This window comes from Rhinolophus hipposideros (assembly GCF_964194185.1).
Source record: "Rhinolophus hipposideros genome assembly, chromosome: 20".
Lineage (NCBI taxonomy): Eukaryota > Metazoa > Chordata > Mammalia > Chiroptera > Rhinolophidae > Rhinolophus > Rhinolophus hipposideros.
Window position 1 is genome coordinate 14,319,315 of NC_138066.1, and position 22,416 is coordinate 14,341,730.

The following is a 22,416-nucleotide window of genomic DNA, read 5'->3' on the forward strand; positions in this document are numbered from 1 at the left end:
TGGGAAAAACGAATGGGACCGCGGCCGCCCCGGACCTAAAGAGGCGCGGCAAGCCGTTCCTCCTCCGTGGGAATCGTGACGTCCAGTCCTGCTCTTCTTGCAACTATGTGGGAGGTGGGAGCGCCGGTTGGGGTAAAGGGAACCTGCGGGAACTTGTACCGAGCCGGTGAAGGTGAAAGCGCCTTCTCTGCGATTTGCCTTATAGACCTCAGCAGCCTAACAAGGGAATCGAGGGACATAAGGTTGCTCAGTGAGAAAGAACACTTGTTGCTGCAAACTTGAGGGACGGCATGCAGAAACTAGGTGAGAGGAGGGGCTCGGCCCTCTTCCACAGGAATGGAGAATCCTCCGTTGGACATCTTCCTAAGGGATGCAACTTGATACCGCAAACAAAGAAAACACAGAGGAGAAAACACAGACGCCCCGAGACTGAGAGTCCAAACCTGGGTACATCCATAGTTTTAAAGCCCCCAACCGCAGACTACGGCGTGCGAAAAGTTTGGTACGCGGTTTTGTAAGAGGCGGGAGCGTTGCTTTCATTTCAGAGGCTAGTGGGAAGGACCCTCGCGAAGGACCGGGGATCCCTGCCCCGCCCCGCCCCGCCGCTGGGAGGGCACGCCCCAAAGAGCGGACCGGAAGCGCTCGGTCCAGCCCGGAAGTAGTGTGGACTTGGTACACGTGAGTCGCAGCATGGCGGCGCACCGCTCCGGCCCGCTCAAGCAGCAGAATAAAGCTCATAAAGGCGGGCGGCATCGGGGTCGGGGGTCTGCGCAGCGGGACGGCAACGGTAAGAAGATAGGGTTGGAGAAAGAGCGGCTGTTTAGTCGATTTTAACTGCTTTTCTCCATGCCCAGACACAGCTCCTACCTCCGGCCTGTACGCCGCGTAAAGGCTCAAAGGTGGGCGGAAAGGGGTCCCCTTTCTTGACCTTCTTGTGAGACTCCGCACAAGAGCCCTTTCTGACCTCCCTCCAGGCCGTCTAGCACTGAAAACCCTAAGCAAGAAGGTGAGGAAGGAGCTCAGCAGAGTAGACCAGAGGCATCGTGCCAGCCAGCTCCGAAAGCAGAAGAAGGAGGCGGTGAGAGAGAACAGGGATTGGGGATGGTGTGGCTTCACAATCGTTCTGGGCTCGAACTAGAAATAATGCCTCGAACTAGAAAATGTGACCCTGGGAAGGGACCGGAGATGGAGAATAACCCGAAAGCAAATGTCAGGTGTGCAGGTCTGGACTCATGCTAGAGCATTCTTTGCTTTGGTCTGAGCTCCTGCCCACTCCCCAATCCCCACCACAAACTTGTCGCTTTTTGCGAGATGCTGGGCGTGGGGCATCTGTACTGTTGGAAGTGCAATACTGGAAGGAAGTACTGAAACACTGAGATGCTCTCTGATCCTTTCTATTTTCAGGTTCTGGCAGAGAAGAGGCAGCTGGGCAGCAAGGATGGCCCTCCTCATCAGGTACTGGTGGTGCCCCTGCACAACAGGATTTCCCTGCCAGAGGCCTTCCAGAGGCTTCAGGATAGGGATACTGGAACGGTACACTTGAATGATTGGGGAAGCACCCACAGCTTTATGCTGTTATGCCCCCGCTTGAAACATCGGTGGTTTTTCACATCTGCAAGGCCAGGTTAGCGTATACAACAGTATTTTCTATCATTATGTTTTGAGTAGTGGTAATATTTTTTAGTATAATGTGCTGGTGCAGACCACCTCTTCCTGCTGACTTTGTCTTCTATCTCCAGAGGATCTGCACACTGTCTTAGACTTGGCTAAAGTGGCTGATACCATCCTGTTCCTCCTTGATCCACTGGAAGGCTGGGACAGCACCGGGGATTACTGCCTTTCCTGCCTCTTCGCTCAGGGCCTTCCCACCTACAGTAAGTGTGTGGGGAATATTGGAGGCCATGAAGAAAGTGAAATAGCGTTCATTGCATCTATAATTTGCCAGGCACTATGCCTGACGCTTGATTCAGGAATATAATTTGTTGTGTTCAGCTGATAGTGGGTTGTATATGTATGGCCTAAATTTGGTCCATTATTTATAAATTGGCAGGGGGCCTTTTTATTTCTGTACTACCCTTTGACCAGAGGAAGAAGGGTTGAAGTTTTACTGTGAAGTTTCTTTAGCGTAGCTGAGTGTTGAGTTTCCCAGTGATCTTTGGTCTCACGACTGTTAGCTTTTTATTGTGAACTTATTTGTGAATTTGCAGGGGTTATTTTCTTATAGTGAATCAACAGGTCATGAAGCCCTTTTTCTTTTGCTCACAGCATTAGCTATCCATGGAATTTCTGGCCTCCCACCGAAGAAACAAATAGATGCCAGAAAGAAGCTAAGTAAAGTAGTGGAGAAGCGCTTTCCTGATGACAAACTCCTCCAATTAGACACTCAACAGGAGGCCGGGATGCTGCTCAGGCAGTTGGCTAACCAAAAGCAACGGCATCTTGCCTTTCGAGATCGGCGGGCCTACCTCTTTGCTTCTGCTGCTGACTTTGTGCCTAATGAAGAGAATAACTTGGTGGGCACCTTGAAAATCTCAGGCTATGTTCGTGGGCAGACTCTGAGTGTAAATAGCTTACTGCATATCATTGGACATGGCGATTTCCAGATGAAACAGATAGATGCCCCTGTGGACCCTTTCCCCTTAAATCCCAGAGTGGTCAAATCCCAGAAGGACCCAGGCATGGCAATGGAGGTAAGATTGATGTTTTTAAAGACTTTGTGTTGTAGATTCATGTGTAAGCTGGTGTAGGATGGGAACTAACTTCAGAGAAGGTATTCTTTGCACACCTAGACAACTACACTGGTCCCTGGGGGCTAGTTCGAAGTAAGGCAATAGTCAACTACAAATATGTTGCTATATTATATATTTATCCAGCATTCTGTAGATGCCTTACACAGCAATTGGCTCTGAGTTTATAGAAGACCCAAGATGCAGTCTCTTTCCTCAGACAATTAGGTCAGAAAAAAAAATGGCAAGCACCTGTGAAGTAAAGATTGAGAAAGTGGTTGAGGTACAGACCTGCTGTGGAGATTGAGAAAATAGACTAGCAAGCTTTATAGCAGAGATCAGACTTGAGCCAAGTGTTGAGAAGGATGGATGTCATTTATGAGTTGAAGAGAGGTGAAAGAATATCGTAGAAGATAGAGACAACATGAAGCTAGCACAGTGATGGATTAAAGGATTTCTTTGAACTCTGAAGAAATCAGCTTGATGGGAGTAAGGTAGGAATGGGGCCAGATTATGAAAGGCCTCAAGAGCCAAGTAGAGGTGTAGAATTAAAATGCTAAGAAATAGAACCATTTGAAAAAACTTGACAAGTTGTGGCTTTCTGTTTCATTCTATTTCATTCATCTTCTACTTGAGGACTATGTTTGTTATTTCTGGATCTTTCAGTTTACTGTGTTAGATTTAGTAATTTTTGGTTAATGTTTGACTATCACATGCTTTTGGTTTTTAGATTTGTGATATGGATGCTGTAACTGACATGGAAGAAGACCTTAAGGTTCTAATGAAGGCAGACCCCGAGAGACAAGAATCTTTGCAGACAGAGGTTATCCCGGATCCGATGGAGGGGGAGCAAACCTGGCCCACTGAAGAGGAGCTGAATGAGGCAAAAGGTTGGTAATGGCAAACTTGTTTGTAATTCACCTGGCCTGGAATTGTGGATTTTGTCTAGCTGCTCACAGTCAGGAACCTACAAGGTAGAGTGGGATGAGGATGTATTTGGAGGTCTGTATCCTTTCACCCCTAAATGCTGTACTAATACATACTAATGAACAAACATCTTTGGATTCATTACAAGGTTTATTAAGGTAGTGCTAGGTGTTTTTTTTTTGTTTTTTCTTTTTTTAAATTTTATTGGTAACTGTTTTTCCCAGGACTCATCAGCTCCAAGTTAAGTTGTCCTTCAATCTAGTTGTGGAGGGCGCAGCTTAGCTCCAAGTCCAGTCGCCATTTTCAATCTAGTTGCAGGGTGTGGGGGGGTGTCACAGCCCACCATTCCGTGCAGGAATCAAACCGGCAACTTTGTTGTTAAGAGCACACGCTTTAACCAACTAAGCCATCTGGCTGCCCCCCGTAGTGCTAGTTTTGAGGCAGCTAAAGTAGTAGTCTGTTTTGCTCATAGCGACTGCTAGAGTTTTCGGCGTTGGCAGCAGTATATAGTGTCTTGCCTATGTGAGAATACCCAAATAGGGGGAAAAGAGGTATATATTAGGTTGGTGCAAAAGTAATTGTGGTTTAAAAGGTTAAAAACAATTGCAAAAGCCACAATTACTTTTGCACCAACCTGATAATTTACTTGTTTGGGCTTTTACAGACTTCTTGAAGGAAAGTTCCAAGGTGGTAAAGAAGGTTCCTAAAGGAACATCCAGTTACCAAGCTGAATGGATTTTGGATGAGGATGGTGGAAGTGGTGGGGAAGGAGATGAATATGATGATGTAGAACATGAGGATTTTATGGAAGCGGAATCTCAGGTAAGGAAATGGACCCTTATGCCACGTCCATGTACAGCCCCAAAGGCAAGGCAAAGTGTATTCCTGACCCTGAGGGGTGTTTGGTCACTTTCTTAGGAATGGCTTTGTAGTTGCTGGGACTGAGACTTCTTTAATAACTGAGTCTCTTAGAATTGCTACTGGTTTGGACTAGGTGTCTATTAAAGATATTTTATTCTTAGCTTAATGGCTTTTAGGGTATAGTCAGGTGTGGGTTTCTTCTGAAACTGTTACCCTTGATTTTACAGGATGAGAGTAGTGAAGAGGAAGAAGAGGAGGAATGTGAAACTATGACTATAGGAGAGTCCGTGCGTGATGATCTGTATGATGAGAAAGTGGATGAAGAGGCTGAAGAAAAACTGTTGGAGAAATATAAACAAGAACGATTGGAAGAGATGTTTCCAGATGAAGTAGATACCCCCCGTGATGTGGCTGCTAGAATTCGGTTAGTCAACAAGTCTAAAATCAGTCAGCATGTTTTTATTAACCCTTATGTGGTTCACACCTTATCAGTGTGATGCAAAAGAAGGGAAATACATTGTCCCTGCTCCTGAAGGGCTGACATTCTATACAGGAAAATATACAGGAAAATAAGACATACATACAGGAAACAGTAATGTATAATCAAGTTCCAGACTGTGTGGTATAGACTAATAATATTACAGTACGTAATGAGAAATACGAAGGTTAATTAACATGCTTCCTCTGTGAACTAATAACTCAATTGAAGTATGTAACGTTTGGAGATTTGGGGGAGTTGGGGTAGAACCACAAGAATAAAAACATGAAGGTGTAGATGATCATTTCTGCTCTGGAGGTGAGTCTGACTAAATCCAGAGAGCTTATGTTGGCTATTAGAGACGTAAGGTTTTTATCGAGGACCATGTTTGTCGGGTTAAGAAGATACACCCTGATAAGCACCAGGGAGCCACTGTAAATTCTTTGTCCTCTGTCAGTGAGAAACTTGGAGTTGGTTCTGAAGTATCTGTTAAAAACTATTTTGAACTGTGGTCTTGACCTAGGCTACTAGATTATTTTGAGAGAGAGTGATAAAAGTTGTTTAAGTTAGAGCCGTATTATTGACTTGAGTGAAACGGTAAGTAGCACCATATAAAGTTAACTATTAATTTCTATAAAATTTCCTATATTCTAGATTTCAGAAATACAGAGGCCTCAAGAGCTTCCGGACATCTCCATGGGATCCTAAGGAAAACCTTCCTCAAGATTATGCTCGGATCTTTCAGTTTCAGAACTTTACTAATACTAGGAAACGCATCTTTAAAGAGATTGAGGAAAAAGAGATTGAAGGAGCAGAGGTATCTGCCTTCCTTTCTCCATCTCTACAATTTGCTTTCACTGGCCAAGGTGCCCCTCCTTTACTCCTTCTCTTGGCAAGAGTCCCTTAGTTTCGTGCTGTCAATAGCTTATTAGAGGAGCCACTGAGTCATTGATACGAATGACATTGCAAACAAAGACGTATCAAAAATGTTAACTGAGAAGATTTAATGTGGGTAGTTGAGGCATCTGTGAAAGGCAAATTTGAAGGGCTAGGTTTGGCTTTAGGGTCTTATGAGACTTTTAACATATTTGGGAAAATGCTTCATCGTTATTGAGGCCTAAAGAGTAATTGCCTGATTGTTTTCTGCTTTCTTCTGGCAGGTTGGCTGGTATGTCACACTTCATGTCTCTGCAGTACCTGTGTCTGTGGTTGAGCACTTCAGGCGGGGAGCACCCTTGATTGCGTTTTGTTTGCTACCTCATGAACAGAAGGTAAGTTAGTACGTTGTGGGAAATGGGAGTTAGAAAACTTTCCAATCCAACCAGTTTTGTCTGACAGTCTAAAATTTTTACTTAGGACAGACATTTTGCTCATTGGGATGTGAAAAATCTGCCTGTAGGATTAGGAATCGGGATGATAGAGAAGTCAGTGATGGTTTTACCCAACATGTCTGAACCTGTCTGAAGCATCTCAGTGATGCAAACTCTATGTGGTTCTGAGACTTCTCTGAGATAAGTATGTTTGTCATACCAGATTTTAACCAAGGGTTGCAGTCTTAAAAATAAAGAGGATTTATGCCAATGTGTAGATCTCTTTTCTCTTGCCCAGCAGTCATGTAGATTGGAGTGTGAGAACTTTGGCCTTTGGTCAGTGTAAGGGTTGAGGAAAAAGGGGCTTGAATGAGTGTGGTTTTGAGGTGAGTAATGGGTGAGTGGCTAAAAGGCACTGGCCATTGAGCAGAGGTTGGGCTCTTGCATGTTAGACATGGGCCTGTCAGCTAGTGTAGAAGGGTACATGAAAGCTCTGAAAACCAGCCTGTGTTTGGCTCAAATGCCAGTTGCTGGAGGTAAAGGATGACTGTCCCATCATCTACACTCCACCATATGTTAGCATTGGCAGTTCTTACAGTGAATCTGAATCGGTTAGTTTGGTTTGCCTTCTTGCAGGTTAAGCTGTTCTACTCCTCGATAATGCAGTTCTGTTTTGCTTACTTGGCTCCCAGATGTCAGTACTGAATATGGTGGTGAGCCGGCACCCTGGCAACACGGAACCTGTGAAAGCTAAAGAGGAGCTGATCTTCCACTGTGGGTTCAGGCGCTTCCGAGCCTCGCCTTTATTCTCTCAGCACACTGCAGGTAAGCAGTGGGGAACCTTCTGGATTCTTGTCCATCTTACTGTCTTTTGGGGAACTGTGACTTTTGGTGGGGAAGCGCAGAGTACACAATTTCAAACTCTAGGTCTCTGAGTTAGGCATTTTCAGAATTCCGATTTAGGAACCAATGATGTATTTATTCCAAATGTCTGAACCTGTCTGAAGCATCCCAGGGATGCAGCCTCTGTGTGGTGCTGAGGCTCCTCTGCCATGTGTATGGGTTCCAGAGTAGGTTTTGAATTGGAGTTGGCAGCTTTATAAAAATGGTATGTCAAAGTGTGACACTCTTAGCATCTGATGTGCCAGTGGTAGTGTTGGTGAAGGGTAGGCGTAGCCCACAGTTGGATAGAGCAGAGATGTGTGGCTTCTGAGATGTCGACACTGGATGAGTTTGGAGAGTGGTGACCAGGGACACTTTTGTGGAAAAGTTACTGTACTCCTACACATTAGAAGTGGGAAGACGTTTTGTACTAACTTGGGGGCTTCTGAACATCACCCAGACACTTTTTAAGCTCTCAGCAATGGCCAGAGGAAGACGATGAAGGCAGTATTAATGGGTGCTCTGGATAATTCAGACACCAGCCATGCTGTCTGAATGAGGGATTAACTTTTCTTTCCCTTAAAACATTTTATTTCCCTATAACTACAGTATTAAAAAAGGAGGGTTTCATCAATGTTAAAAACGCAAGCTGCAGATAATCCCCACGATCAGAGGTCAGCAGAGTGTGTCCCATGGACCAGATCTGTCCCACTACTTGTTTTTGCTAACGTTTTGTTGGAACACAGTTGTACTTTTTTTTTTAAATGTATTATCAATGGCTGTTTTTGTACTACAGTGACAAGTTGAGTAATTGGAACAGACTGTATGGCCACAAAGCCTAAAGTATTTACTCTCTGGGTCTTTATAGAAAGTGTTTGCCAATCCTCGCTCAAGACAGAGCTGTTGATTTAGTGGGCATATTCTATATAAAGCACTGATTCTCAGAGGAGGTAGGGATGATGGGTATCAGAATCACCTGGAGAACTTTTTCAAACGCAGAATATAGTCCAGGCTCTAAGATTCTGCCTCCAGTGGAAAAAAATCACTCTTATAGGATTGGGTTTTATATCTTTCAGTTGTATTGAGGCAGGAAAATATTTTGAGAACTAGAGGGGTAAAGAAACACTAGTTGCCTTGGGTTTAAGAGTTGCAGTGCTATAGCTTTTCACAGGTCTCTGGATTACCTATAGTTTCTCAAAATGTTTTTGGTTTTTATTTTTTAACTCTCATTATGGCAGCGGATAAACATAAATTTCAGAGATTCCTGACTGCTGACATGGGCCAGGTGGTGACAGTATATGCCCCAATCACTTTTCCTCCTGCATCGGTGCTGCTTTTCAAACAGAATAGCAATGGTAAGTTGTGTTACAGAAATAAACAGACCTGCAGGTCTGTAATAGTCTTAACACAGTTTTCTGTATTTAGATTTGGTAGCCAAATTGGTATGAAGAGGTAATGATGGTTTTTAGAATATCCCAATCTCAGCCTCACAGTGGGTCTAAGACAAGGATGACAAATGGGATTTGACCTTGTGTGCAAACTAGCTAATTGGTAGTGGCTGCTCAGAGTGCTGTATTTAGGATAGGTTCTGGGGACTGGCTCAGCAAGAATAGCACTTAGTAATCTTTGCTATGGACCCAGGAGGGCAGCATAGTGCATCCTCCTTTAAGGACTGGAGCAATAAATGAAGGCTTTGGCTCTGTAGATTCCTTTTGTTCTTTAGGAATGCACAGCCTCATTGCCACAGGCCATCTATTGTCAGTGGATCCGGACAGAATGGTCATCAAGAGAGTTGTTCTGAGTGGTCACCCTTTCAAAATTTTTACTAAGATGGCAGTAGTACGTTACATGTTCTTCAGTAGAGGTAGGTGTGAAGGATGGGACCTGATCGCCTTTGTGGGGTGAAGGTTGGGTTTACATTTTGTGGGGAAATGTTTCACCTTGGTCTGTGTGTTTCATTCTAAGAGGATGTGCTGTGGTTTAAACCAGTGGAACTGCGAACAAAGTGGGGCCGCAGAGGACACATCAAGGAGCCTTTAGGTAAGAGAACGTGGTGTTTGGAACCTTGCCTGGATTTTCCCAGTGCTACTAAATCTATGGGGGTAGAAGACCACGGCTCAAATTCTGTTTTAATTTGACCAACTTGCTGTGTTTTCTTTCTAGGTACTCATGGCCATATGAAATGCAGTTTTGATGGGAAGCTAAAATCTCAAGATACAGTACTGATGAACCTTTATAAACGAGTTTTCCCCAAATGGACTTATGATCCATATGTACCAGAACCGGTACCTTGGGTGAAAAGTGAGATTTCTTCAGCGGTGCCTGAAGTGGACACGGAGTAATGGATTTAATAGATTCCGTCTCATTGCTACTCGTTAGCACTCGAGGGATGGGAACCTACAGGTAGCAATTGGGCAAAGTTTGTGTTGAGCCTAGAGGTCTGCTGCCCCTTTTTGCAAAAGGTTTTTCCTTGGCCTTGACTAGGTGTCTCAGTTAAGTATGGATGTTTTTCTATTGCCACTTAGTCCAAAAAACTACTAAATCTTATTGAAATATCCACTCTCCATTAGGATTTTGAAAACTGTTGAAGAGTAAGATGGGAAGTTGACAATGACAAGGAAACAAAATTTCCAAGTGTCTAGAGACACTGAATCCCACATCTTTCTTATGCATAAATTAAACAGAAACAGACTGATACGGTGCTGGCCTTTCAGCCTGCTTCATCCAAGTTACAGAGGTTAAGTCTACATTTCCACCACTGAGCACAATACAAATGTTCTTTACTTCTGGGGAAACTGTTTGAAAATGCTGAGACAGCACAGCAGCCACTCCAACACCAGCTGTAGGTTCAATAAGCAGTTTCATCCTCTCCCACACCAACTGGGTTGCATACTGTTGGTATAGAAGGGAGTAACAGTTAGTGAAATGGGAAAAGGGGAAAGAGCCTAGTTGGTTGGCCTTCACAATTAAAGACCAAATGAGGTATGTGTATATGTATGTGTATATATAATATGTATATATACACATACATATATGCTCGCTATTGAAGAGTAGGGATTTTTTTTTTGAACCTAACTGCTTCTATTGAGAGGGTTGTCCTAATATCTAGGACACCCTCCCACATGTCATGAAGTCACCTAGTCAATTCCCAGTGGATGAGTTGCCATTTAATTTTCTTTTGCCTAAAAAGTTGTTCCATTCTTTTTGTTATTTTCTTTCCCGTTGGAGTCTCACCTTAATTTCATCCTCTGTGACAGTGAAGACATCATCTACGAGGTCCCTTATAATAGGCCAGGTGTTTAAGCCAATGCTGGATCTGACACCATCTGCTATGGTTTCTGGAGGATAGGGGTTGGGGGTTAGTTCCCCTTTCAGTTTGGACTGGTAGCAGTCATCTGCATTTAAGGGTTCAGCAGCATACACCTTCACACTAGGTCTCAGAGCCTGGGAAGAGGAATGTTAGACATCTTACCGCTAACCACAGCATTTTGCCTGCAAGCCTACAGTAAAATACACTTTTCTGCACAAGTAAGAGCTTTCTCTGTGATGTAATGAAAATATGACCTTAAAGCACTTTAAATTGTATGCTCAATACTGGCCTTTAGTTGCCTCGATCACATTTGGTTCTACTGCTAATTTGAGAAAAGAGTAGCCCCTGGCTTAGATAGTAGGTTGGTGAGATGGAATTCAGGGAAAGGACTGTGAGGGTGCCACTCGCTGTAACTGTTTCTGTGCTGTAAAGTTGGCAGATTAAGAAAAGGCAGAGAAGCATCTCAAGTGTCAAGGAAGATGGGAAGGAAGCGCAATTTGGGGGAAAGGTTGAACAAGTACTACAATGTATCATGATGTAAAATAAAATCCTCTATGCTGAAGTGGGGGAGTCCTCCAGAAGCTGTTTTCTCACCTTAACTGTGATTGCTATTCCAGCAACCATTCCTCCTCCTCCTACAGGTACCACCAGAGCGTCTACCAAGGGAACCTTTAGGAGAAAGAAAGTGAAGTATAAAGAAACCCATAATAACCAGTTTTACATACACATATAAAATAGTTGCCTCTATAGATAAACATCAGGTTTACCGGTAGCTCAACAAGAACTGAGTAGGCCTTTTTACCTGATTTAGCACTTCCATGGCGATTGTCCCTTGCCCAGCTATCACTGCAGGCTCCTGGTTGGGATGTACCATGATGCCTTCCATTTCTTCCATAATTCTTCTGGTAACATTTTCTCTGGACTGAAAGAATAATGTACTTTATCTGTATTTAACAGAGTTCCCAACAAGTTAGACTCAGTCATTTAACACTTTATTGACCATCTACTTTTTTGAGGCTTTGTGCACTGGGGTTATAACTGAACAAAACAGTCCCTGTGCTCAAGAGAGTTATGTTATAAAGTGGGGAGGTGTAGAATAAAGTAAGTAAATATATGGTGTGTCTAAGTGCTATGAAGAAAATTTATATAGGGTACATGTCTGATAAAGTAACATTTTAATAGATTTGAATCAGTCCAACCTCCAAAATATTCCAGGGAAAGAGTAATTCTAAGTGCAAAGACTACAGTGTAAGAGAGTTTGGCCTTTCTGAGCTGTTTAGTGTGGTGAGTGTGGAGTGTTTGAAGGAGAATAATGGAGACGATATCAGAAGGATAGGAATGGACCAGTTCATCTAGGCCTCATATATTGGAACTTTGGTTCCACCAGTATGAGATGGGAAATCATTGGAGGATTTTGAGCCGACGAGACAAGTGGATAGCTCTGGTTGCTCTTTGAAAACAGACCAGTGGGGCAAGGGTGGAAGCAGAGACCAGTCAGGAAGCTACTGAATCTAGGTGACAACTGATTTTGGTTTGAATGGTAGAGGCTGTTACAAGTAGTTGGATTATGGAAATATTTTGAAAGTAAGACTAAGATTTGGATGTGGGGTGCAAAGGAGTTATCGAGATGGCTCCAAAATTTTTCTTGAGCAACTAGGATAAAAGTTGCCATTTACTGAGATGGGGAAGACTGGAAGAGGATTAGTATAGGGGAAATAAGATCAGGAGTTTGGTTTTGGACATAGTAAGTTTGAGATGCCTGTTAAGGTGGGAATATTGGGCATCCATTGGGTATACAAATCTGGGTTAAGTGCAAAGGTCAAGGCTAGAGTTAGAGTATAGGTGATATTTTAAACTATGAGATTAATGAGATTATCTGAGTGAGTGTAGACAGAAAAGGTTGGAATAGTGCTCTCTTCCTTACCTCATCACTGTGTTCACTGTATACTATAGTGCCTCCATAGGCTTGTATTGCCAATTTTTTACAGTTGGGAGCTGTTTGGGGCACCACAATATAAGCAGGAATCCCTGAGATGGAGAAACACATTTAGTACACATTTAGTACAAATCATGAGAATTTAGGATAGAAATTTCTATTCAGTTGCTTGTAGTCAGATTATTTTCCACAGCTATTACCAATCTCAGTGAAAGTAAGGAAACTTTTCCACTCTGATGATCCTACCCAGTACTCTGAGAAATTAACCAAGTACCTTCCAATCTGGCAGCATAGGCGAGAGCCTGGCCATGGTTTCCACTGCTGTGAGTAACAACGGCTTTGGGCTTCTCTTCTGAAGTGGTAGGCATCAAGCCTCTGATTGCGTTGATGACACCACGAATCTGGAAAAGAGGGATGGTGAATTCGTGTATTTAAAAAAATTTTTCAAAAAAACAGACTTTTGCAGACTTTCTCTTCATAAAACTGCACATCCAGCCTATTACTAAATCTTACCAATTCTACCTCGTAAATATCTCGTCTTCTTTGTACACTACCTTAGTGAGGCCTCATTTCTCAACTTGTGTGTTATCAAACCTCACAGATCCTACCTCACAGATCATTCTCATCTAATATTTCCACTAGTTTATAAAAGTGATCTTTTAAAAACAAATGTTATCTGTTTCTTTGCCTTTTGTCATAAGTACAAATTCCTTATAAGTTGCAGCCTTTCAACATTATCTACTGCCTGTCACTGTTGTAGCCATCCTAAATTGCTTCTAGTTTCCCTCCTACCAGTTTAGCTCACATCCCTGAGCATGCTCATACCTCTACCTATAGTTCTTTCCCCCCAATTCCCTGAGTGGCTACAAGCATTCATCCTGTAAAACTTGGATCAAACATGGTCTGGTTCAACTTTCTTGATCTCCCAGGCAAAATGAGTCACTTCATTCTGTATTCTTCCATGGCACTTTGTATGTATCTCTCTCAAGATACTTCTCATAAACCTGTTTGTTGACCAGCCTGTCTTACCCTGCAAGTATGGATACAGGGCAAGGCCTACTGTATATATGCCTCGTATAGTTAAAGTAAGTGCTTGATGTGTGATGTAGAGTAAACCATGACAGAAGCAAAGGGCAAAAGAATGGAGAATTTTTTTGTTTTGTTTTAATGTAAAAGCTCTTAGTGAATGGGCAGGGAAAAAGGTAGATTCTTACAATCTTAAATTTACTTAACAAATACTAATAACTCAGTCAACAATACTAAATGCATCTTTCAGATTTTTACCTGAAAGGATCTTAAAGCTCAACAAATGGTCAGAAAATTCTGGTAATGAATCAACATACAGAAGGCTATTTGTATAGGAAAGGTACTGACATTTTGTAGAAAAAGATTATGAGGCTTTAGCTAGGCTTAGGCCTTTTATATTCATAATAAAGTATCAATGACTAGCAAATTCACACAAAGTGAATGCTTTGGTTATACAAAATGATCACACTTGCCCATTTTTGCATTGCAATAGTGCAGGGTGGTCTCTGTTGTCTCTTCATTCTAAAACATGACCTAGTTTGCACAGTAAATTATATCATCACCCTAATTAAAAGGAATTTTGAGATTGTGTAAAAGTGGCTCGAAGTAACCAGGATTTGATCAAAGGAAAATTTCTTCAGCTATGAAAAGATACTAATTTTACCTACCTCACTGGGTAGTCAGGGAATCAAATACATTTATATGTGAAAGGGGTTTGAAAAGATATATAACACTCAAAAAGGATTGTTACCTTAAAAGATCCAGTTTTCTGGAAGAGTTCACATTTGAAGAAAAGATTACGCCCTGTTATTTGATTCAAAATGGAGCTTGTTAGCACTGGTGTGAGGTGGATAAAATCTTGAATGTTGTCATGAGCTTTTTCAACATCAGCAAAGGAGATGCAGTACTGAGCACACATGGTTCTGAAACCCAGGAATAAAAAAGGGGTCAAAGTAAGGTCTGAGACGATGTGTTCAGTGAACATATTTTGAAAATGCATAACAGACCCATGGAATATACACTAAGAGTGAACCACAATGTAAACTATGGACTTTGGGTGGTAATGTGTCAGTGAAGGTTTAGTTGTAACACGTACCATTCTGGTGGGAGATGTTGATAATGGGAGAGGCTGTGCATGTGTGGGGGACAGGGAAATTTTCGGAAATCTCTGTACCTTTCCATCAATTTTGCTGTGAGACTTACTCAAAAAAAAAAAATATATATATATACATATCTTTAAAGAAAATGCACAACACAGGAAAACTGAGGCTTGTGTTAATATGGGAAATGTCTCCATTACCGGGGCTCCAGAATCTTTATACAGAAGGGAACTTGTCCTGAAGCTGAATTTTATGGTAAATGTAAGATTTTTTCTGGTGAAGCTTTATAGGAATTGGTGGTGATTATGGAAAGCTTAAAACCCACCCCTCACCCATAACATCCATCTCTCGACTGCCACTGGTCTCTACATTTCCATTATTGGAATAAACTAGGTTAAAAATCTGCTATAAATTTTTATTTAAAAACATTTAACGGGGGGAAATTGTCTACAATCCTACCATCTTAATGAATTGTTCATTTTCTATATTTCCTTCTGTCTTTCAATATACATGACAGTTAAAATCAAAGATAACATTTTGTTTACTTCTACTCCATTTAGCTCAGTTTCTTCAGTTTTCATAATTATAATTTTCAATAACTGCATTATGCTTCCATTTTTCATTATTTTTATTGTAGCATTTAAACATGAAGTTTCCCTTTACTTTTCCTTATTAATAACAATGCATGTTCAATAGAAAAACAGAATTTAATCTGCTTCCTCCCCAAGATGATTGCTATCTAAGCTCTGGTGTTTATCTTTCCAGGACCACCTATACAGAGGGTGCCAAAAAAATATATACACATTTTAAGAAAGGAAAAAACAATTAGAATTGTAATAATGTATACCAATAACGAAAGATGAATGCAAGTCACGTATGACTTCTGCAGTTACAAGAGGTGCTCAAAGTGGTTACCATCAGCATCCAGACACTTCCCGATTACGGCGAACTACTGCCTGAGCAACGTTGACCAGTGTCCACTTGTGTACATTTTTTTTGGCACCCCCGGTATATGCACACAAAACTTTGACAGGTTTGGTAACATGCTTTTTTCAGACTAGAAAGTATAAATATACTTTTCAAAGATTCAGAATTTTTACTTATCAATAGGTATAGTTATACAACTTTTAAAATGGCTTAATAGTATTTTTTACAAAAACACTAGTTTTACATATAACTTTGTTGAACATTGAGATTTTTTTTTGGTCTCTAATAAATAATGATGTAATGAATAGCTTTATTGCAAGATCTTTGTGTATCTACATACATGCTTTGGGTAGATTCCACCAATGGTTATTTTGCATCAAAAGGCATTTGATAGCCTTTGCCAAACTGATCTCCAGAAGAGTTGTAGATTACTCCAATTTACACTCTCAACAGCAGTTTCTAAGGAATGTCCATTTTCCTTCCTCTTTGCTGTATTATTTTTATCTGTCAATTTAATGAAATATCTGGTAGTTTGAATTTACATTTAATAGTGACTGAACATTTTTTCTATATAGTTACTGGCCACTTGTTCTTTAATGAATCTTGGACACAGTTTACTAACCAAATTATCCTTTTCCTCTGAAATGCCACATTTATCAAAATTTAAATTTCTATTAATGCTTGGGGCTTTTCTGGACTTCTTATTTTGTTACATTGATCACAGTGCCAATTCTTTTTCCAGTTGTTCATTAATGTTCTTCCCTGATTACTTTTTCTAAAATGTATTGGCTTTTCTCACACATAAATTCTTTCAAAGGAACTTTAGAAATTCTTTATCAAGTTTGCAGGAAATTCCACTGTAAAATTTAGAAATGAATTGGGGGCATAATTGACATTTAAAAATAGTCTTCCTATCCATGAACATGGGTGTATTTCAGTTTAGTAAAGTCTTCTTGTTTTAAGGTTTCTCAGTAAAGTTTTCATAGTTTGTATCCTATATAGAGAAATGATTGTGCCAAAGTACAATATATTTTTGTTGTTTTTAAGAAGATATTTCTTTCCTTAGATTTTTACACTGCTTATTGACAATGTATCTGAAAGCTATTGATTTTTGTATATTTATCATGTAATAGGATACTAGATTACCTTGTTAGATCTAATAGTTTTACAGTTTACTCTCCAAATAATCACGCTATCTCCAAATAAAGATAATTTGTCTCTACCTTATACATATTCCTCTGGTAACTTTTTCAGTGACTTCAGTTATTTGTTTAGTGTGGATTTACCACCTTCTCAATTTCAGTAACTTTTATTTTTTGGCAAAATCACCTAATTTAAAATTTAGTAGTATATTATACATACTAATGTTTCTAAGTATTTTTCATATCTGTGGTATTCATTTATTCAATCATGAAATATTGAGCACCTTCTATGTGTTAGATACTGTTTGGTCTGGGGATATAATGTTAGAAAAATAGTCTTGTCCTTGCTCTCAAAGCTTATAATCTAGTGGAGAGATATATAAGTAATCCAAAAATAAATACATTTTTACAAATAGTGATAGGTGTGCTATGATTAGGGAAGTGTGTTATGATAGGATAGTATAATGGGGGCCTTATTTAGATCAGGGAAGGCCCTCTATGGAGAACTGAAATTTAAGTTATGACCCATAGCTTAAGACGAATGAGCACAGTAGGGGGAAAAGTGTTTCAGGTAGAGGGAATAATGTGTGTAAAAGCCTTCAGGAGGAAAAAAGGTTGGCATATTCCAGGAACCGAAAGAAGGCCAATATATCTGAAAATAGTAATCAAAGGGGAGTGGTGAAAAATGAGGGTGAAGTTGGCAGGGTCTAGATCCCAAGGGACCATGACTCATGAATTTTTTTCTTAAGAGCAGTGGAATGCCATTAGAGAATTTTGAGCAGGTGAATGACATGTTAGAATTCATATTTTCAGAAAATCACCTGGCTACATTGTGAATGAAAAGTAAAGAAATAAGAGTGGAATCAGGGAATTCAGTTAAGAAGTATTACAGTTGTCCATATGCAAGACAACAGTGGCTTGGATGGTGAAAGTGGAGGTAGAAAAAAACTCATTCAAGATACATTTTGGAAAAACAAATCTGACTTAAAGCATGGGTGAAGAACTTGAATAGGCCTTTCTCTAAAAATATACAAATGGCTAACAAGCACATGAAAAGATGCTCAATATCACTATTAGGGAAATGCAAATCAAAAAACAATGAAAAACAAACAAACAAAAAAAACAATGAGATACCACCTTACATCTTTTAGAATAACTAGTTAAAAAAGAAAACAACAGAAAAAAAATCCAGAAAATAACAAGTGTTGGCAAGGATGTGGAGAAACTGGAGTCCTTGTACACTATTGGTGGAAATGTAAAATGGTACAGTTGTTATGGAAAACAGTATGGTAGTTCCTTAAAAAAATAAATATAGCATTACCGTATGATCTAGCAATTTCAGTTCTAGGTATATACCCAAAATGATTCAAAGAGGGTATCAAAGACATTTATATACCTATGTAGCAGCATTATTTACAATAGCCAAAAGGTGGAAGCAACCCAAGTATCTAGTGACAGATGAATGGATAAACAAAGTCTGGTATATACTTACAATGGAATATTATTCATCCTTAAAAGAAGGGAATTTTTACACATGCTACAACATGGATGAATCTTAGTGATACTATGCTAAGTGAAATAAGCCAGTCACAGAAAGACAAATATTTAACAATTACACTTATGTGAGGTACCTAGAGTAGTCAAATTCACAGAAAGTAGAATGGGGGTTGCCACATCCTAAGGAGATGTGGGGAAACGGAAGATGTTTAAAGGGTATAGCTTCATTTTGTAAGATGAAGAGTTCTGCAGATTGGTTGTACGATGTAAATGTGCACTATCGAACTGTACAGTTAAAATGGTTATGATTTCATGTTATATGTATTTTACCACAATTGAAAAATAAAATAGGAAGAGTTAGTTACATTTTGGAGATTATAATTAGTTCTCTTGAAGTGACAGAACCCCAATCTGACCTGGCTAAGGCATAAGATGGAGGTGATGAGATTTACTGGCTCATGGAATCAAAGGAAAAGTTGAACGATGGGGAGGGGCAGGACATGGAGCTTCAGGAACAGTTGGAACCAGGAACTTGAGATTTTCCGAGACTCTCATTGTTTCTCACCTCTATTGCTTTCTGCATGTCAGCTTCATTCTTTTTCATTGCAGACCAGCTGGTTCCACGTGGCAGGACGCGTGGCTGCTGACAGCTCCTGTGTTTTACATTTTATAGCTTGCACATTGGAGAGGGATTTTCTTTCTTTCTTAGTTTCAGTTCAAAAAGTTCTGGGTAAGGACTGTGATTGGCCCATCTTGGCCCAGGACCAGTGGCCAAGGGTATGAGGTCATTTAAGACAATACTATGCAATAGACAGAAGTATTTGTAGAAACATGAAAAAGAAACAGAGTGATTTCTATCACACAATATCAATTATGTACATTTAAAACACATACATACACAAAACTATATATTATTCAAACATAAATGTATATTCAAGGACATACTTCAAACATGGCAACCTAACCAGGGAGGGTAGGAACATGAGTGGGAATTGGAATAAAGGGAAAAAAGATAAAATGAGAAAGGTCCTGTTGATGATAATGTGAACCAAACAGTATTATTGTCTCAAATCTCTGCACCTAAAGGAAAAATAGGAGCAATCGAAGGGAGTGATGGAGGAAAGAAAGAAGATAAAAAGGAAAGAGAAAGAAACACAAAAAAGTACTTCCGAGTGAGAGTGAAGGGCAGTTTTTAAGAGAAAAGGAAGCAGAGAATGTTCACGTGATGAATTCCATGTCAACTAGAAATAGAAGAGACATACCCTGATATTGAATATGAAGAAAGATGGAAGTGTCGAGGATAACTCCTGGGTTTTGACTTAGATGGCGGTATAATTTGAAGACAAACAAGTATTTTAGGGGAAAATCAGAGACCTGAGGAGCTAAGTTTGAATTATGAGACATCCAAGAGGATGTCCTTTAGTTTTTTTGCCAGAAATGGGTTTACTTTCATGTCTATTTTATTTCTGAAGAATGAACTGTTTATTTATCAAGTACTGTTGTTTTCCCCTTATTTTTTTTAAAAAATTACATATATATATATATATTTTTTTTATTTATTTATTTATTTATTTTTTTTAAGGAGGGCGCAGCTCACCGTGGCCCATGAGGGGATCGGACGGGCAACCTTGGTGTTATTAGCATCACGCTTTAACCAATCGAGCTAACTGTCTACCCCTCCCTTATTTCTGATTTTTATCTTTATTTCTTCCTTCTATTTTCCTTTTATTTTCTTTTTCTATCCTTGTTGAATTTTCATTTTTAAATTAATAATAAAAACATCTAAGGCTACAGATTTTCCTCTGAGTACTGCTTTAATAATATACTATAGGTTTTGTGTGCAATATTTTCATTAATCTTAATTTCTAAAGAATCCATGATCTTAGTTTTGTTTACTTTTTAGACCCATGAGTTTTTTCATTTTTTGTTTTTTAATTTTTATTGAGGAATATTGGGGAACAGTGTGTTTTTCCAGGACCTATCACCTCCAAATCAAGTCATTGTTTTTTTCCCCCCAATCTAGTCGTGGACAGCGCAGCTCAGCTCCAAGTCAAGTCGTTTTTTGTTGTTTTTTTTCCCCAATCTAGTTGTGGAGGTGTTGTTTTCAATCTACTGGTGGAGGGCGCAGCTCACTGGCCCATGTAGGAATCGAACCAGCACTGTTGGTGTCATGAGCACTGCGATCTAACCAACTGAGCCAACCAGCCACCCCGACCCATGAGTTTTTTAAAATTGGTGTTTTTAAAAAATTTCCAAGTGGTTAGAATTTTTTGTTTAATTTGTGGTTATTCATTTCTAGTTTTATTACTTTGTGCTCAGCAATCATGACCTGTACAATTTTTGTTTTTAGAAATTGAATTCCTCCCTCCCCCATTATCCAAATTTGTTTTGTTGTTTTTTGGATTACTCACATAATATGTGACCAAATCCCGACTGTAAGAATGTAAAACATTATAGAAGTATATATACATTTCACTCCCTACTATTAAAGCCAGTCTTCTACAAAGATAACCACTTTAAAAGTTTGATATGTATTCTTCCATAACTTTTCTGATGTATTTATATAGAAATTTACATATACAGTAAATGGTTTTGCTGTTTTCATATAGAACCATACTATACATACTGTCCCACAACTGACTTTAAATACAAAATTCAACATAACATATTGAAGACTGTTCCATGTCAACATTATTTTAATTCTTTAAACTCAGAAGTGTTCATTGTGATACAATTCTAAACATGGTTGGCTTTTCATTTATTTTTACCTGATATTTCATGAGCCCTTTAAATCTGAGGGTTGAATTGAAATCTTAAATTCAAAATTTTCCACCGGCTTAGTAAATTTTCTTCTATTATTTCTTTGATTATTGCTCTTCCTGAGTCAATTCTGTTACCACCTTCCGGAGTTCGTATTTGATTATTACTTTCTGGATCCATTCTCCATGTCTTCTATCCTCATCTCTAACAGTTTTTATCTATTAAATTTTCCCTCTGAGTTCTGCTCAATTTTCTTGAGCTGGTTTAACTTTTGGCATATCTCTCCTGCGGTTCACTGGCACGGTTGCATTAATTTGGCAATCATGTTTTTCCTGTTTAAGAAAGTTTTCTTCAGATTATTTTTCCATCTTTAAAAAAAAAATTGATGCAACACCCTCTCCAACTTCAATGTGAAAACAAATTAGTTTTGAACATTTCTTCCTATTTCTTTCATATCTGTCTTAAAGACGGCCATTTGCTCCCACCACTCAAATTATTCCCCTTCTTCTGAACCACTGAATCTTTTCATGTATCTACTGACTTTCTCCATCTGATTAACCTTCTGGTGGCAGAAGTGTCTGTCGTATAACAGGAACTGAATGAGTTCTGTCAGAGATTGTTCAAATCTTTTAGGCCCAGTCTAAGGAATAATTTGTACCTATTCTTTGATGGTGTTGAGGTTCAATAGACTACGTGGGATTGGGAAGGAGCAACAGGTAGAGGGACGTAGACTTGGGCGAGGGAGTTTCACCACAGCTCTGAACAGGGGCTTCTGAACAAAAAAGTTAAAAGCACCAGTCTTTTGATCGAGTTACATTTCAAGAATGAAAAAATAATCAACCTGTGATCCAAATAAGTCAAGTAATTGTTCCAAGAATACACAAATCGACTTATAATACCTCCTGATTGACTTCCACACACCCCCCTCCCTCAGTAAGAGCCAAATACACTATTTTTTTTTTTTTTTTTTAAATCGTGAGGCTCGGGGATGTACTTTGCCATAAAGGAAAAGACTGATACTCGGGTTCTTACCATCTTGTGTCATCCTAAGTAAATTTACTACAATTCTCTGGGATTCAGTTTCCTCTTCTTAAAAAAAGAAAAAAATGGGGAAAATAATTACTGTCACAAGATCTTGAAGGTCCCAAAGTAAAAGCCTGGGGCACTAGTCTGGGCCTGTGGCGGGAGACCCTGGCCTAAAACGAGTGGAGGGGGCCGGACTGAGGGGTGTCTCGGTCAACCCGAGCCCCAGACCAGCACCAGTGTCCTCGATGGCTACCACAGCAGCAACATCAGCCATCACCGCCAACGCCGGCCTGGCCGGGCCCGGCCTGGCCTCACCTCACCTCAGGCGCCGCGCCTCCAACTCCAGCTGCAGCTCACCTTCCCCCGATCACACCTCTGCGCACGCGCGGCGCCCGCCTTCCCCGCCCAGGCTCGCGTCCCGGCTCTGCCTCTCTCGAGCGGCCGAACGTGCGTTCGGCGCTTTTCCTCCCAGTGCGGCCACCGTCGTTTGGGCAGGAGGGCGGGAGGG

The 22,416-nt window shown here is 40.2% G+C and overlaps 2 protein-coding genes across 4 annotated transcripts; one reads left to right on the top strand and one right to left on the bottom strand.

Moving 5' to 3' along the window:
• Positions 1-657: 657 nt before the first annotated feature.
• TSR1 (TSR1 ribosome maturation factor) lies at positions 658-11,070 on the top strand. The gene is made up of 15 exons (XM_081027247.1): positions 658-787; positions 975-1,078; positions 1,405-1,624; positions 1,740-1,874; positions 2,266-2,690; positions 3,457-3,616; positions 4,318-4,475; positions 4,742-4,938; positions 5,647-5,809; positions 6,153-6,263; positions 6,995-7,127; positions 8,423-8,539; positions 8,908-9,048; positions 9,150-9,224; positions 9,348-11,070. Exons 1-15 carry the CDS (start codon positions 691-693, stop codon positions 9,524-9,526), a joined length of 2,415 nt encoding a protein of 804 aa, XP_080883373.1. The 5' UTR covers positions 658-690; the 3' UTR covers positions 9,527-11,070.
• Positions 4,958-22,343, bottom strand: SRR (serine racemase). Of its 3 annotated transcripts, none has more exons than XM_081027248.1 (9): positions 22,229-22,293; positions 18,688-18,922; positions 14,208-14,379; positions 12,705-12,831; positions 12,419-12,522; positions 11,297-11,416; positions 11,089-11,163; positions 10,419-10,628; positions 4,958-10,076 (listed from the first exon to the last, which is right to left on the bottom strand). In XM_081027248.1, exons 3-9 carry the CDS (start codon positions 14,373-14,375, stop codon positions 9,861-9,863), a joined length of 1,020 nt encoding a protein of 339 aa, XP_080883374.1. In that variant the 5' UTR covers positions 14,376-14,379; positions 18,688-18,922; positions 22,229-22,293; the 3' UTR covers positions 4,958-9,860. The 3 variants fall into 3 exon arrangements, with proteins under 3 accessions (XP_080883374.1, XP_080883375.1, XP_080883376.1); XM_081027249.1 differs by having other exon boundaries at positions 21,915-22,273; XM_081027250.1 differs by lacking the exon at positions 18,688-18,922 and having other exon boundaries at positions 22,229-22,343.
• Between the last annotated feature and the right edge of the window lie 73 nt (positions 22,344-22,416).

What these genes read in the sequence shown, in the direction of transcription:
- TSR1 (XM_081027247.1), top strand. Translation starts at nt 691, where the DNA reads ATGGCGGCGCACCGCTCCGGCCCGCTCAAGCAGCAGAATAAAGCTCAT. An exon ending in ATTCTCTCAGCACACTGCAG is followed by an intron (nt 7,128 to 8,422) that starts GTAAGCAGTGGG and finishes TCATTATGGCAG; the next exon opens with CGGATAAACATAAATTTCAG. An exon ending in ACACATCAAGGAGCCTTTAG is followed by an intron (nt 9,225 to 9,347) that starts GTAAGAGAACGT and finishes TTTTCTTTCTAG; the next exon opens with GTACTCATGGCCATATGAAA.
- SRR (XM_081027250.1), bottom strand. Translation starts at nt 14,375, where the DNA reads ATGTGTGCTCAGTACTGCATCTCCTTTGCTGATGTTGAAAAAGCTCAT. An exon ending in AGAAAACTGGATCTTTTAAG is followed by an intron (nt 12,832 to 14,207) that starts GTAACAATCCTT and finishes CCTCTTTTCCAG; the next exon opens with ATTCGTGGTGTCATCAACGC. An exon ending in CCATGGAAGTGCTAAATCAG is followed by an intron (nt 11,164 to 11,296) that starts GTAAAAAGGCCT and finishes TTTCTCCTAAAG; the next exon opens with GTTCCCTTGGTAGACGCTCT.